The 17581-nt window shown below is 46.1% G+C and overlaps 1 protein-coding gene across 1 annotated transcript; it reads left to right on the forward strand.

Annotated features, from left to right (window-relative positions):
* Positions 1 to 6342: 6342 nt before the first annotated feature.
* On the forward strand, positions 6343 to 9181 carry LOC112888534. The gene is made up of 2 exons (XM_025954759.1): positions 6343 to 6861; positions 8668 to 9181. Exons 1-2 carry the CDS (start codon positions 6561 to 6563, stop codon positions 8856 to 8858), a joined length of 492 nt encoding a protein of 163 aa, XP_025810544.1. The 5' UTR covers positions 6343 to 6560; the 3' UTR covers positions 8859 to 9181.
* The last annotated feature ends 8400 nt before the right edge of the window (positions 9182 to 17581 follow it).

The raw sequence follows: 17581 nt of genomic DNA on the forward strand, positions 1-17581 counted from the left end.
TTAAGACATATATTCTATGGCTTATTTTTCAGCTATAACACAAGCATACAATATAAAGCACAATGAAATATTCATTCCCTAACATTTGACCTAGACCACACATCAAAGGCTTTCACTCAAGATTACAACATAAAACTTGTAGGGTTTGACTTAGGGTTTCAAACAAAACTGATTTTACATTTTTATGAACTTCCTACGAAAATCTATGAAATGTAGAAGTTTATCGATTTGAAATAAAGAAAACTCTGGAAACCTTACAGAAAACACCCTAGAACTTTCTAAAACGAAGCAATTAAGTCCCTGATCGGGGACAACAGAGAACAGGAAATTAACGACGATATTCCGGCAAAGGAATCGCCGGCATTAAGAAGATTCAGTGGATTAGGGCAAACCTTGGTTATGGAGGAGAACAGACGGAAAGTGAATTCCCGTGGCGAACAGGATTGGCGAAGAGAAAAGCTCGATGAGAGGGTTCACGAGCTTTCTTGAGGTGTTGTGGTCTTGCTCGGACGATCGACGAGAGATAGGAGTTGTTGGGTGTCGTGGACTCCTGGGACGAGACGATGGAGCCGAATTGATTCGCTAGGCCACTCCTCCGTGAACTTCAAGGTTCTCCTGCTCACAGGTTAATCCTTCACTGCCCATGCGCGTGTGCCGCTGAGACACGGTCGGCACACCCGCGCAGTTGCTCCTTCCGAATTCGCCGCACTATAACCGCTACCTTCGTTTCGCCGCTTCTCCTTCTGACTCGCCATGCTACACTCCCACCTCCGCCTTCGCAAAGACCGTGGTCCGCTTGCATTAGGGTTGTGCCTTCCGTTGCGTTTTCCTCGACGGCCTCTAATGTCCATCACGCGCGACCCTCCTGCACACCAACTCGGTCGCGGCCTGAGCTTGCCCAGCGGGAACTCCGTCATGCGTTGCACGCCGCCGCTCTGCATGTCGTTGCCCTGCATAAATCTTCCTCCTTCTTCCGTTGTTGGTCACGCGCTCGCTACGGCCTTGCCGTGCCTTAGCTGTGTGCTGCTCTGCTCTGCCGCGCACGCGTTGCTCCACCCGCACGCTCGCATCTGCCACACCCTCGCTGACTCCCTGTGTCCGCGCTTCAACTGAGCCGCCCTGCATTGCCGGTTTCCCCCGTCTGGTTCACTCCCGTGCATCCACGCACCAGCGCCCACTCTGCTCCGCCACGCGCGTGCTACTCGATCCGTGCGCCCGTATCACCAGCCTTCGCTCCTGTCCGTGCCACTCCCGAACCGACGCGCTGCTTCCACTGCGCTGCGCTTCAACTCTTGTTCGCCCAACGCCCGCGAGCCAGCGCCGTCTGCTTGCCTGAAGCCGTCGGCTTCGCTCCTGCGCTCGGCTCACGCGCGACCCGCGCGTACGTAACTTCCCCGCACATCATCGCCAGTTGCTCCTGCTCGCTCCGCGTCCGCGCGCAACGCCGCGCCGCTCGCTCTCGCTCTGCCGCGGCCCGCGCCTCCGCTCGCCCTTGCCAGGCCGCACGCCGCTCGGTCCAGACCGCGCGCTGCCGCTCTCCTGCGCGCTCACTGCCCCAGCGTCTCCCACTCCGCGCGTCTGCCTCGCTCCTGGGCCGAGCCACCGCCCCGCCTGGGCCCGTCAGCTCGCGCCGCTCGCCGCCCTGGCTCGGCCGCTGCCGCTCGCCTGGGCCGCCGCCCAAAGCCGCACTGCCGCAGCTCTCTGTGGCTGCCCGAGCCCGCGCGGCCAGCACAGTCGCCCGCTGCGCCTCTGCCCGGGCCCGCCGCTCCCTGTGCCTGCCGAACCGTCGAGTGCTGGCCCGCGCCTGCTCCTGTGCGCCACGCCGAGCCGGGCCGCCGCTGCGCCTGCGCCTGGTGCTGCCGCTTGCTCCCGAGCCGCGCGCCGCCTACCAGCGCCCCGCCTGGGCCTGCCGCGGCCCGCGCGCCAGGCCACCGCCTGGGCGCCCATGCGCCGGCCTCCGCCTGCCTCCGAGCGCGCCCTCTGCCGCCCGCGCCAGGAGCCGCGCCTGCTGCCGCCAGCGCTTGCTGCCGTGCTGTCTACTTGGGCCGGCGGAAGAGAGAGCAAGGGAAACGGGATAAGGATTGGGGGGGGGGGCAGAGAAAGGTGTCGCCGGTGGGGAAGAAAGACAGGGTGCCAGAGAAGATAAGGCAGACGAGAGAAAGAACAGAGGAGAAAGGGAAAACAGATTTCCCAAGGACTTATACACGATTTCAGAAAACTGCAGGGGCTCGTTTGTAAAGAAAAATTTCCCGTTGATTTAAAACCCTAATGAAGAAATGCCCAAAACGAAAGTTGGAGAGTTTTTCAAACTCTACAACATTGCTTTAGGGCTCAAGTTCAAAAACTCAAAACTTGCATTTTTACACGTGAATTTTTGAACAAAAGTTGGATTTGAATTACTTTTGTCCTAAAGAGCGTAACTTTATAAAATTCAGGACCTAAATGCAAGCATTTATGACATGTCATGACGACTTGCACTTTTTACACTTTAGTCCTGAATAACTTTGGAAATTACTTTTGTAAATCAAATACTTACGTAAAAGGATTTGTATTTGTATAAAATTACATAAATACCCTTATTTTTACCACTTTACCCAAAATTTTTACACACTTCAACACTCACATTTCCAATGAAACTTTTGGATAAATAAATATATATTTTTACAAGGGATAAAATAAGGAAAACATATTTACAAAACCACCTTTCACTTATTTTGAAATTACCCTAATCCAAATACATTTTACAAAAACAACCCTAGGTTTTTCTGTAATTACAAAAGTTACCCTTTTTATTTGCACTTTAAATTTTCAAAAGCTTTACATAAACACACATGAGCTTTATACTAACAAACATATATTTCACACTAACAAAATATATGCCTAGCATTACAAATACACGAACTGTCACAGCCGCGCCGGCTCTGTATCTAGTCGAACCGCCGCCTCCGAGCTTTCCTTCTACGATTCCATCCACCCCCAAGTCCACCTTGAGCTCCTGAACTTTTTTTCCACCTTTCCCTGGCTGCCAGTATGCCTCCTCGCTGGATTTTAATCGCCGCCGCTCGACTTCTTCTATTCAAGTCGATTAGGGACCCCAATGCAAGTCTCTTTTTCATTCTAGGGTCTTGTTTGCAAAATACATGCCCGTCAGCTACACACCCATCGGCCACACGCTCATCGACTACACGTCGATCGGCTACACCTCTATCGGCTACTTTTGCCAAAGCAAAATTGAGCCGATGCATGCACAAGTAGTTACCCAGGTTAACATCTCAAGCAGGTATCAGCTAAGGCATAGTCGATATAGGACACATCAATCGGCTAAACACAGTCGACGCAATATGCACAGATCGGACTTTTCCGATGCACACCCCAATCAACTAGATAAACTATCTGAAAAACATGCTGTTAAGTAGATCCGATCAACTCTGTAACCTTCACCAAATAGTCGTTTTGAACAAAGTTTTTACACTAGAAACTCTACTTAAGTTTAGTTTCAAATCTTTTTGTTGTTTGTACAATTAGTTAAGTCTTGAAGTGATGTATTGAATGTATTCTTGTTGGATTGCAACTTTATCGTGAAAACTAAATATTAAAATAATAACCATTTGCTTCAAATCATTGCATATCATGTAGATTTGACTACACTCGCCGACGGTACCTACGAGCTAATCCCGGAGCCCGATGAGGGTATTTCTAAAGCTTAAGTAAACATCGCCAAGGGTCTTTCTGAAGCCCCGAACCCAGGTTCGAAAGATACTGACATCACTGACCCCAGCCTCACCAGTGAAGGCAAGCTCCGGTGCATAACCCAGTATTTTAAATTATGCAATTATATTGTTCTTATGCATTAAGTACTAGGAGTTGTTATGAAGCCCTAGTTGCATGAAACCTAGGAACCTATATAATGTTTCCGAGTCCTTATCGAGTAGATGCTTTGCTAATAGGATCAGCAGAAGTCGAGTGATTTCTTGTCACTCGGGCGATATAGGAGTTGATTGTTTACTTTTCTGCAATCACTATAAGGATCACGGACGGGGTTATGTGCAGTACCATGATATGGAATGGTACCCCATCTGTGTTGATCAATTTGATAAGGCCGCAGTGTGTGGTAGTGGTGGTCAAGTGTTTGAAAGTACTAGCCACATACCGTAAATATGGTACGCGGTAAGCCTAGTACCTGATTGGCCCGGCAAGTGGACATATCCCCCACCACTCGAATTTTGGTTTATGTACACACGAATCGACGTGTGGGAGTACGTTCTGCATAGCAGACGGGAGTACGATCATACAGTCGCGCTGTAGACGTACGTCCTGCACATTGGATGTGCGTATGGTCCTGCAGTCGCTTGTGGTGGCGCTAATCCACGATCGGAATATGAGGGGAATGGTTGCTCGGAAAGGAAAGTTTCCGAGTGTGTGAGTTAGGATCCCTTGCAAGGTTATGAAATTCGATTCAGGAATCGTCCGTTTCTTGTGGTGATTGAGACTGCTTGATACTTCTGCCACATAGAGTAACAAGAGCAACAGTTGGTGGAATAATATTGATGTATGATTTAATACCTAACTTGCTTGTCTAGTATAGATGCTCACTTAGAATGGTTAATTGAACTAGAATCTGAAAGCTAAAATATGAAAATAAGAACATACTCTTTGTTGTTTTCAGCAAAAGAAACCTAGAGCCTTTCAACCTCTCATGGTCTAGTTATGGGCTAAGTATACCCAATTGACGGGTAAGCCTTGCTGAGTATTAGTATACTCAGTCTTGCTAGTAATGTGGTTTTTCAGGTATGTCATTCGAGGACTCAGTTGCTAGTTCCCCCTTAGCCCTGCACTTTACTGCCTGGCTGGTCCGTGGAATGGGATCCGTCCCTGGCCTGCAAAGATCATTTGGAATGGCGCCATGCTTTGGGCTAAGTATGGTGCCTGCTTTTGCGACGTGTAATCATTTTGTTGTTTCCTTTCTGCTGCTATCTCTGAATAATGTCCCTTAAAACTTGAAGTTTTCGAACAATGCCTGTATAAATTTGTTTTAGTTAGGTTTGCAGTACTCTACCAGAAACCGATTTGTAATAACTACTTATGCCTATGTTGTAAAAATGTGACGGTGATTGTATCTCTAGACTCGCCTTCGTGCGAGGTACGCTTGAACGATCCGGAATCCGGTGGTTTCATCGGGATGTTACCCGATAGACCATTGGGTTGTTTCATTTGAAGTGCATTGAGGCTATGTCACCTGTATAGCGATGGTCTGCGCACTTGAGCCGGAATAATTCGAGCGATTCTGCCACACGGATGACGCCACCACCCTCCCCTAAAAATATTTTTCAATTTTATTCCAAAAATTCATTCAAATCTTTCCATATAGCAAAACAAATAAAAAAAGTAAAACTTCTACAATATGGTTATTGTGAACTATAGATAAAAAATATACCAAGTATATTTCAGTGTATATATAGGTTACGATTGTTGAAATCTTAAAGTTTGACTTGAGTTATATGAGATACTATATAGTCATAGCCATATGTAGGTTTATAATAATTTTTTAAATCATTAAATAACTTTAAATGAAAATCTATCAACTTTAAATTGCAGATCTCATCATTCTCTACAATTTTGATATAAAGTTTGACTTCATTCGAAATCATATGAAAAAATTATGAACTTTTTTATGTGGAACTATTTTTAGTGGCGGATCATGCTATCACCCGCCACTAAAAATACATTTTTAGAGACAGGTGACACCATCACCCGCCCTTAGAAATGCCACCATTTTCAGGGACGGGTGGTGGCATCACCCGACTCTGAAAATGCTATTTTTAGGGGCAGGTGATGGCATCACCCACCCCTGAAAATGAGAGGCCGGTGATGGCATTACCTGGCCATAAAAATACTTTTCTAGGGGTGGGTCGGATGATTAAGTAACCACGTTCCATTTATAAGAGCAAGTTAACCCGCCTTTGAAAAAACAGGACTTCCCTACAAATTATTTTTGCAGTAGTGGCACTAAACAAGTTATTCCTTACTTTCACGGGCAAGCAAATTCGACTCTCCATCCGGCCATCACAAAATCTTGATCAGAAGCCAATCTGAGCAAGCTAAGACAGGGCTTTGCTTAGGAACCAAGTTTACTCATAATGTCTGCAAAATCTTAGTAAGCCATAGAGAGATACTTGGCTTGTATAGCTACTAGATCAAAAAGGTCGATGATTATTGGCTCACTGCCAAAAGAACTTGTACTGGAAGTCCTAGACGGGCAAAAACGGTCTAACAAAACCGTCTACTCCGACGAATGCCGCTCCAGGACGTCGTCCTTGACCTTTCATCCAATCCAAGGGCATTCTCGTTCTCCTGCCTCGCTTTCCCGGTATCCCCAGTTCTCCACTACTCTGCCCTAGTGCCCTTCTAGATTCCAAAACCAACCACGCGGTTGGCACGGCAACGCTCCGGCGACAGTCGTCAAGAAAAGGAGATCGGACGCCTCGATCCAACAAACCCCGGCCAAACCCCTGCCTCCTCGGCTCCTCCTCCTCTCTTCCCTCCGCCGACGGCCCGGTGCGATGATCCAGCTCCTCTTCACGGTGCTCGCAGCGGAGGCTGCCGTGGCGGCGACTCTACTCTTCAAGACGCCGCTGCGGAAGCTTGCCGTGCTCGCGCTCGACCGCCTCAAGCGGGGGCGCGGGCCCGTCATGGTGCGCACCGTGGCGGCCACTGTCCTCGTCGTGCTCGCGTCCAGCCTCCACAGCATGGCCCAGATCCGCGGCCGCGCAGAGGGGGAGCTCGACGGCGCCGGGGTCGTGGGTCTCACCCCCACCGACCAAGTCCTCCTCGCGCGCCACCTCCTCGAGGCCTCGCTCATGGGTACGTGCGCGCGGTTTCTGATACTCTCGCGCATTCTCCTCGCTTTAATTTGGTCCATCATCTTAAATGTCGTGGCGGTTGTGTTGGTGAGGCTTCCCATGTGTAGGAATTTGGAGAACGGATGAATTGATCTTGTTGTACAATACAAGAACATAGGATTTTGTTCTGAAAAATATCAGTTTAACAGTGCCACGTACGGCTACATACTGGGATGATGCATATCAAAATTTCCATTTATGGTGTCCCTAAATTTCACTCTGCAATTTGACCAAGTGGTGTAGATTGATGATTGAGGTCAGGGTAAACTCTGTTTTATTAGACGTCCTCAAAAAAACTCTGTTTTATTAGACTTGTCCCCTTTCTGGATGAGGCTTTTGCTCCAAGAAATTTTAGAATTTCATTTAAATCGGTACTAAACTATAATGCTTTGGGTATCAGACCCCCTATCCGAACAGGATTTATGGGATGAAATATCATACCATTACTGTAACCAATAAAATGTGGTTGTCACATGTATGGTTGTTTTTGTACTTCACCATTATAAACCATGTCCTGTATCTGTAGTATTCTTTCATAAATCATAATGTACTATACATTGTTCAATGAATCCTTGCACAAAGGAAAATCAAACACTGCCATAACGGAGAAGCTAAATCCAGAAGAGTTCCACATGGAGTGTTTGGTATTCCCCTCCCATAGTTTATGGTAGTATGTGTGTGAATAATTGGTAGAACCAGTCTTTTGTGCTGGACACGTTTCATCAATGATACAATGCTCTTTTACTGTCTCAATTCCATTATGTCCTGGAATAGGATATTCAAGAGCAGTCTATCCTAATACAAAAACAATAACCTGTTTTTTGGTATCTCATTTTCTCTTTCCAGCACTATGCATCTTCGGTATTGGAGGGGCCCTTTTCTCGACCTTAAGTTGTAAATGTAGATCATGGATTCTCTCCCTTTATGTTGATGATTTTTTTCAGAAAGCTGAACACATGCCCTTTTGCTACATCTATGTCTTATGCTGCAATGCAGATCATGTATATTGTCAATTATATGGTTATATTTTCAGTTAAGTTGAGGTTGATCCCAAGTAACTTTAAACACAACATGTTTGTTTGAGATCCAAAGCATTGAAGGATCCCATATGGTTGGGTTCCAAGCCTTAAATGTGAAATGAGTAGATGCAATCGTGCAGTATCAGAATATTTTGTGCATATTATTACGAGACTGTTCTTAGAATTCTATTGCACTATGGAAGTAATGAGGTTTGCGGTAACCTATCCTTGGCAATTGCATTATATGTAATCTTTTTTAATCATCTTTAAGTTTGTTATTTTGTGCGCATTGTCTTTGTTAGTCATGCAACCCTTAAGTTGATGCACTCTCATATGGAACTTATTTAACACTTTACGAACATAAAAGTAGTATATTCAAGGAAAATCTAAGGCAAGGGCGTTTGTGTTTCCAGAAAGCAGCCAAAGAGATATTTGAATTCATTCTGTGCCCATCCTCATTCACTGGTTGCTTGGCTTAGAATTTTGCAAGTTTATCCCTGAATGTCTTTATGATCTTAGTCCATATGATTCCACTTATATCAGCTGTTATATTTAATCCGGATTAAAACTGTAGGATTTATACTCCCTTCGTATGTAACCATAAAAAACCACTAGTTTTATTGATCGCGGTGAGCAATGAGTCCACTCAGATCGCAGTTCCACTTGCACGCACAGCACAGTACTGTTCTATGACGCCATTTGTGAAGTTCTATGGGTAAATTCTAATTCACAGCATCACATTCTTTCAGGATACTCCTTATTCCTTGCTCTAATCATTGACCGGCTCCACAACTATGTCAAAGATATTCGAAGGCTCAAGAAGAACCTGGAGGCTGTATCAAAACAGAATAAGACTATGCTAGAGGCAGCAACCCATGGAAAGTCGGAAGAGAGTGAGCCTGACCAGAAGGACATTTCTGGTGCCAAACTGGATACCTAAGTATGTCATTTGATTGGGCATCCACACAAAGACTCCTGGCGTCCTAGTCGGTTATTGGTAATCTCCCATCCAAGAAATGAGAATTGACATCTGTACATAAGAGCTCGGCTTTAATGTGCTGGAACACAGATTCACGTTGAACCTCTTAGAGCTAGGCATCTAGCCTAGCACTGAATGATGTCCCTCTGTGAATACCTGATGCTACAGCTATTAAACCAAATGTTAACCGTGTAGTCGTCATGTAATCAACTTTCAGAATGATACCATTGGTATCGTTCTTATTTTAGCTGCCAGTCAGAGGAATGATTTTCTTTTTCAAACTATCACAGTGCGTCTGGCTGAGCTCTGCTTTCGCTCTGGTCGGTCGATTGTTTCTGGCCGAGGACGGCATTGTGAGTTCCGTCGGAATCGACAGGTTTTGGGCTTGCGACTGACACCTGCCGCTGGGAGCCTAGAGGTTCGTGTGCCAGCGGCGGTGATGGAAGGATGGGCACGACGTGGCTGCGCTCGCTGTGAGCTGCTGATATGCACCGTGGCGTTGGACTCTGTGACAAAGAATTGGACTAATTTATCGATACTATAAATATTGAAAATAATTGAAAACGTTTCTCATCCATATCAGACCTGTCCTACCCCTCACGCTGGACCCGCTCGTCAAACCTCAAGGAGGTAAAAGTAAATGCAGATCCATAAAAACTATGAGTTAAAAAATATGTCTACCATAAACCTACGTTTTTTCTCGCCGCGCCGTCGGCCTTAACCGCCCACCGTACCTGCCCGTTCCTCCGCGGCTCTAGGCCATCACAGGTATCTTGTTCCGCCTCCGCCCTTCGTGCTCCTGATTGCCATTAATCATGCGCACCTTCCTCCATTACCCCACGTGGCCACGTTTCCCCTTGGCATTGGCGCCGCGCTACGGCACCTCACCCGTTCCTCCCATCCCCTTCTCCTGGCACACCCGCATCCCCTCGACGCGACTCGACCCTGCTCGCCTCTCCCTCGACGCCATGGTGGCTAGGGTTTCCTAGCGCCGACCCCTCCCTGCATTCTGTACCTCCGACCGGATCCGGTTGAGACGTCGATCTCCTTCTCCTTCCTCCGCTCCACGCATCCTCAGGTCAACAACATCCGCTCACCCGTCGTCAGCTCTCCTTCGACGGAAGTTCTGTCTCTATCCGTCCGTCGAGTTCTTCGGTTGTCCTAGCCCCTGATTCAAGCCGCAAGGAGCTGCTCCCCCATCTCGCTACCCCAACAACAAGCTTCCCAGTTCGTGAGGTGAGGTATCCCTTTGATTCTCCAAAACTTTGTGCCTGTGGCAAATTTTCCATTGAACTGAACCCCGTTTGATACTCCAAATCATTTCTGTTCTTGCGCTTACCACTGAATTGAACCCGTTGGGTTGGGAGATTCTGTTTCGTCAGGCTAGAACTAAAGCTGTGGTTGTCAGGCTAGATTCAGTTGTAGGCTTTTCTTTCTTTCCTTGGAAAATCAGTGTGCGTCTATTTGGATTATTATTTGCAGCTTTACCATTCCGTGGACTCATAATGTGCCTTTTCTCAGGTGCACAAGGCGCAGATCGTTTTGATCTAAGAGGGGGAAGTCCTGACACCAGTAGAACATCAAATAGATCCACCCAGTTAGTTCTGCCCAGCTCGGGACCAATGAAAGCATTAGTGCTGGATCCAACCGGGGAGCAAGGAGTAGCCTTTGGTCCTGGTTGGAGCCACCAATCGGAACAAAAGGTTCATCATTAGTTCTGGTTTGGGGCTCTAACAGGGACTAATGGCGCGCGGCACAGTTAGTTCCGGTGGCAGCCTCCAACTAAGACTAAAGACGCCACTTTAGTTTGGGTTGGAACCACCAACCGGAACTAAATTCCTAGGATTTTTTTTTCTTTCTCCTTCCCTCTGCCCGAGCCATTCTTCCATTCATGTTCTTCCTCCTCCTCACTTGGGTGAGGGGAGTTCATACCCATTTTTCCCAAGATTCGTGAAGGCTTTTGATTTTCCCTCCATCCAAAGGTTAGAAACTTTATCCTCTCAAATTTTATTGCTAGCGGAGCTCATTTCATGGGTTAGAAATAGAGAAATTTGAGGTTATTTAGATAGAGAAAAATGTTAGAATTTTTTTGATTTATAGAGAAAAATGTGTATACTAAATAGTCGAGACTTCGGGTGCATCGGGCCTTGTCTGTGCAGGACTTTCTCAAACTAAGCTTCATTGCTCCCCGACTTCTTGCCACGCGGATTGCGCTCGACAGCCACGACTTTTTGGTCTGGCTTGCACTTTCGGGAGTTTCCCGAGTGGTTCTGCTGACCCTTGTCGAAGTGGTTGTTGTCGTTGCTCTGCTTGTCGATATTGCGCTTGGGGAAACGATCGTTCTCGTCGTCCTCCTGGTCAGCGCACTGTGCCATCATGTCACGTAGCTCCACGGCAGTAGTTAGGCGGTTGCGTTCGAAGTTGTGGTACGTATGCTTCGAGAAGAGTCCATTCTAGAAGTAGCGGATGACGTCCTCGTGGGTGATGTTGGCGATGGTGGCGCGCGTCTCGAAAAAACACCGGTGTACGACCTTAGGGTCTCGTTCATCACATGCTTGACCTGGGATAGATTGTGGCGAGTGCCTGCTCTGATCATGGATCCCTGGAAGTTGTCGATGAAGGCCCGCTTGAGGTCCTCTCACGAGTCAATGGAGTTTGACTTGAGGCTTTCAAGCCAAGTGAGGGCACGGATTCCAAAGCTACCGGGAAGTAGAGTGCTTTGGTGGAGTTGGACCCCCCTGAGACTTGGATGGCAACGGAGTAGCATCGAATCCACTGGCGCGGGTCCTGCTTGCCATCATACTTGGGGATTCCGACTGGTTTAAAATCCTTGGGATAGGATTTTTCAGTGATGTTGGAAGTGAAGGCGGGGAAGCGGTCATTGTTGTCGTTGTCGTGGTATCTGCCAGGACAGTCCCTTCTCCTTGCCTCAATGATGAGCCGCGTGTCGCGGCCATCATTGATCTCCTGCCTAAGATCGATCGTGGGAGCGTCGTGATGGCTGGCCTCGGGTGGAGCTTGGACTTGAGGCCTTGCGTCACGCTAGTTGCGAGGTTGGCGAGTGGATTGTTGTACTTCTTGTTTGATGTTGCCACGCGCGGAATGGTGGCCCCTGTTGTGCTGGCGATTGTCGTTCCTCCGGTTCCCGGGGCCTCCTTCGAGGCTGCGGCTGATCTGCGCAGTGACACCATGGCGCTCAGACCTCGAAGGCATGTTCCGAGTGGAAGACACTGGATGTTGCCCATCGAGTTGCACGAGCGCGTGCTGGGTTAGGTACTGCAGCCTTTGTATCTGTGGGTTGGGTGGTAATTGTTGGGCTAGGAGCGCTGCTTCTGTAATGGCGCCAATCAGTGTACGATACTCTCGATCTGCGGCTGCTGCGAAAGCATTGTTGAGGTTTCTTTGGTACATCAGGTTGCGGGTGCCGTTTTCCATGTTCCGCCTGCGCTGGGCGCGCTTGGCATTCTTCAACCGCCAGATCCTTCTGTGCTCCTCGTTCTCATCCTGAGGGCGTCCGCCGTAGGCTCATCAGCAGACACGTCCGTGAGTAGTTCGTCATCGTACTCAGGACCCGGCTTGTCATCATCCGCCTTGCGAAGGGAAGCCATGTAGACTTGACGATCCGGTGAGTTGTCAGCGTATGGCTGTACTTGAGTAGCTCTATACTACCCTCTCCCTCTTCCGATATGGGAGAGAGAGGTTTTCCCTCCTGGAAGGGCAGTTCCTACATGAAGGCCACGAGGTTGAAGTCGTAGTTGAGTAGTTCGGAGGGCTCTAAGCCTTCTAATACAAGAAACGGCCTTGCGGCGTAGATGTTATAGCTAAACCCAGATGATTGCCCAAAAATGATTCGGGGTAATCATCGGGTTGCGAGTGGTTGTAGAGAGCGGGCCCCCCAACAAGCGGTGGCTCCCTCATCTCCGAGTTCTCCTCGGCTATGGCTTGAAGGTGTAGTACTAATTGACAAGTACTCTTCATTGGATTCCGAGTAGTTGTCAAAAACGGGGGCCCCCGACAGGCGGTGGCTCCCACGTACTTGAGCTTGAGGAAAAGCTCTAAGTCCTCCAAATCAGAGAGGGACTTGGATTGTGTGGTCCCCTTAGATCGGTTTGAGTCCAATCCGACTCGTTCTAGTGCAGCACGAGTGGTAGTCGCACCGATAACGGATATCTTTTCGATCTGCCGAACCAGATCGGGGAGCAGGGACTCGTCGAGGTTGTCGATGAACTCATCGAGGTTGCTGTGTCGAGTTGGTGTAGAGGTGAAAGATATCTAGGCCCCTTAGTGGATTTTAGTGGTAGATGACAAAGCACATGTATATCTAACCATGTTATCGAGCATGTGTGCAGGGGCTAAGAGTGATGAAGCAAAGCGTATTACAAAACATGAGTCCTAAAAAGGGAAATAAAAAGCGGTGTTTCAAATTTACTTGAAGAATTAGACTTTATTTTGAAATTGAGTATAGGAACGCCGTACTATCAAGAGGGACTTTGATCCACAGGTGTTGATGTGGTAGTTGTGCTCAAGAGAACCTACGAAAAACCATGAGAATCAAACCTACCACTATAAACAGCCTTCTTGTGAAATTCCCTGTTATACCCGGATTGTCCGGTTCACAGTCCGGAATGTCCGGACACAGTGTTTCGGAGTATCCGGACAAAAATCCGGAGTTTCTGGGTAACTGTTCCTCATCCATAGTTTCTCTGAGACCGGAGTCTCCGGACCCTAGTGTCCGGATTATCCGGACATATACCCGGAGTATCCGGGTATCATTTACCCAACGGCTAGTTTTCTGTGAGAGAGGGTATAAATACCCCCCATACCCCTTCATTCAACTCTCTCTTGCTCATTTCAACCAGAAAACACCTGCAAGTAAAAGAAGAGCTCTCTCACTTCCCCTCTTTCATTCTTAAGTGATTTTCTTTGGGGATTCAAGTGAGATTGTTGCAAGAGCAAAGATTCGTGTTAGTAAGATTCCATTCCATCTCTTGAGCACAACACCCTTATCTAGCTGGTGGATTCAAGTTTATTACTCTTGGAGCTTCAAGCTCCTAGACGGCTAGGCGTCGCTTGTGATTGTTCAAGCAAGTTGTGAGCACCACAAGAAGTTTGTAATCGTCATTCCTCTTGAAGGAACATATAGTAAGTATCCTTGGGTTTGAGCGTTGGTCTCACCCTTGGAAGAGGAGCATAGGGGTTCTTGAGCACCGTCTCTTGAATCCTTCCTCAACGGAGACGTAGCTCCTTTGGGAGTGAACTTCGGGAAACAAATTTTGTCTCTCTTTTGTGCTCCTTACTAATTTTATTAGGTATTTGCTTGTGAGACTAACTTTCTAGGGTTGGAGGCCGATCTACAATTACACTAGTCTCTGGAGCAAGACAACTGGTAAGAAATGCTCTTAAGGTACTACTAGCTTGTCTAAATTTACTCGATCTAAATTGCAGCATCAATATCTTGTTAGTGTGTACATTGTTTCATACCTGGACGCTCTGACAATATTTCCGGAAACTCCGGACACAAAACCCGGAGTATCCGGACATATATCCAGAGTATCCGAACATCTGTGTTACTGACAGTGTTTAAAGTGTTTTAAGTTTAATATTAGCCTATTCACCCCCCCTCTAGGCATCTTGAGATCCTTTTAATTGTTATCAGAGCGAGGTTCTCCATCTTTGAAGGCTAACCGCTTGGAGAATCAAAATGTCAAGTGATACTTCATCAAAGGCTCCTATCAATCCAACCAATGAAGTTGACAAGAAGAAGTCATCGGGAAAGCCTGAGGACAAGAAGAAGAATAGTCAACACGAAGAAGAAGAAGATGAGTTGGAAACAACCGATGATGAGATGTCATTCCAAGAGTGGAAGGTATGGAAGAAGAAGAAGAAACTGCAAAGAAAGAAAGGGAAATTCAACACCAAGATTGTAATTGAGTCAAGTGATGACTCGGACACCGATTACAAGAAAAGATTCTCAAGCTCATCAAAAGTGAAGAAAAGAGCCAACTATCACTGAGTGGGTCATGACTACACATTTCAAATTCCAAGTGAACACAATTCCTCAATTCATATGGGAAAGCTACCTCACTTTGATGGCACGGGCTATAATCAATGGAAGATAAAAATGTTTGGTTACTTGAGTGCTATTCATAAGGATCTTTGGAAGATTGTGGAAGTTGGTTGTGACATTCCGGATGATGATGAAACTCCTATACTGCTTCAAGCTTATATTTTGCAACGCAACTACCAAGCCTTAAACATCCTCCACTCCTCCGTAAGTACCGAAGAGTTTGACAAGATTGAAGATGCTCTCACCGCCAAGGATGCTTGGGATACACTCGAAGTGAATCATCAAGGATCAAGAAAAGTTCGTGAGTGAAGCATCAAAACATTAGAAGATGAACTAAGTCTTTTCTCCATGAAGAAAGATGAATCCGTCAAATAAATGTACAATCAAATGAAGAAGATCACCAATCAAATTAAGTCACTTGGTGGAGATAAATGGGGTGATCGTGAAATAGTGGACAAGTTCTTGACTGTCTACATGGCTAGAGATGTCACACTACCTAGCTTGATAAGAGCTGAAAGGGGTTTTAAACACTTCACCATCGAAAACGTTCTTGTAAGAATAGAAGCTCACCATGATCAATTAAAGAGGTTCAAGATCAATCAAGATTTGGCCGACCTCCAAGAGCAAGCGGCAAAGAACAATGGGTTGGCTCTTCAAGCTAAGTTGAAGGGCAAGGAAAAGTCTATCCAATCCTCAAAGGATGATGACTCTAGTGATAATGAAGATGATGAGCTTGATGATGAACAAATGGCTTTCTTCATCAAGAACTTTAGAAGAGTTCTAAGGAAGAGCAACTTCCAAAACCTTGGCAAGAACAAGTATGAATCAAGAAGAAGATCAAGCAAGTTTTGTTTTGATTGCAAGAAAATTGGGCATTTCATTGCGGATTGTCCGGAAGAAAAGAAGAAGAACAAGGACATCAAGGAGAGGTCATCCAAGAGGGACAAGCTAAAATACAAAACGCGTGCAGGTGAAGCTCATCTTGGTCAAGAATGGGATTCAAATGAAGAGAGCAACTCCGACAATGAAGATGTTGCAACTATGGCATTCAAGACCTCTTCTTTGCATCAACCAAGTTTGTTTGAAGATCTCACCGATGATGAGGATTAAGGTCCAATCATGTGTTTGATAGCAAAGAACTCAAAGGTAACATCCCCAAACTCATCGGATGATGAACTAGATGAGGAAGATGAAATTGCTAGTCTCATTAAACAATATGGCAAGAGTGCGGCAACTAGAATGATGAAACTAATAATAAAACTAGATGACCTAGATGAGACACTTGAATCACAAGAAGAATTGTTTAGGCTTGAGAGAGAAAAATCCGAAGCTCTAGAAAAGAACCTTACCAATGAAAGGATGGAAAACAAGAGACTTGAGGAGTCCCTAAAAGCTAAGGATAGCATACTTCTTGAGGTAGAAGAGTCATTTACTAGTGAAAAGAGGAAAGTGAATGACTTAACTAAAAAACTCTCCTTAGTTGAAGACACTCATGCTAACTTGAAGAGAGATAATGAGAAACTTCAAGAAAGCTTAACAAGCTTGCAAGCCATTCACACGGCACTTGAAGTTAAAGTTAATACTCTTTTGGAAAGCTCCTCTAAAGCTTGTAAGTCATCAAGGTCATCTAGTCCTTCAACTAGTAACGGTTGTGCACGATGCTTTAATGTTGATATTCAAACTTGTGCTACTAACCATGCCGAAATGCATGCCATGAAGAAAGAGATTACTAGACTCACTCAATTAGTGCAAGAAGAAGCACCACCTCACAAGCAAGTAATGAAGACAAATCCCTCACCAAGGGTAGGTGAGTTTGAGAAGCATACCAAGGGATTTGGATCAAAGTACATGAGCAAGTATGGATTTGAGAAAGGTAAGGGACTTGGAAAGAATGAAGATGGTGCATCTCAGACCATCTCATATGTCAAGAACAACAAGAAGGCCGCCTTAGGAGCAAAAGGAGGTCTAGTGAACATGACTACTTCCATCCGCAAGGAAATTGGTGAAGCACAAGGTACAAGTTATATCAAGTTTGTCAAGAGAGGCACAAATCGAAGGTTTGGATTTTGGTGAGACTTATGCCCCCGTAGCTAAGCTTGAGTCAATTCGTATCTTGCTTGCCTTTGCAACTCACCATGATTTCAAGCTATACCAAATGGATGTGAAGAGTGCTTTTCTTAATGGACCAATTTCTGAATTGGTATATGTTGAGCAACCACCGGGTTTTGAAGATTTCAAGTTTCCTAATCACGTCTACAAGCTCCATAAGGCGCTCTATGGGCTCAAGCAAGCTCCTAGAGCATGGTATGAATGCCTTAAAGATTTTCTCGTAAGGAAAGGCTTTGAGATAGGCAAAGCCGATACCACTCTTTTCACTCGTAAAGTTGATAAAGATATTTTTGTATGCCAAATATATGTCGATGACATTATATTTGGTTCTACTAATCAATCTTGGTGCGAGGACTTTAGTAGGATCATGACAAAGAGATTTGAGATGTCCATGATGGGCGAGTTAACTTTCTTCCTTGAATTTTAAATCAAGCAACTCAAGTAAGGCACTTTCATTTGTTCAACCAAATATACTAAAGATATGTTGAAAAAATTTGACATGGAGAAT

This window comes from Panicum hallii, chromosome 4, assembly GCF_002211085.1.
Source record: "Panicum hallii strain FIL2 chromosome 4, PHallii_v3.1, whole genome shotgun sequence".
Taxonomy (NCBI): domain Eukaryota; kingdom Viridiplantae; phylum Streptophyta; class Magnoliopsida; order Poales; family Poaceae; genus Panicum; species Panicum hallii.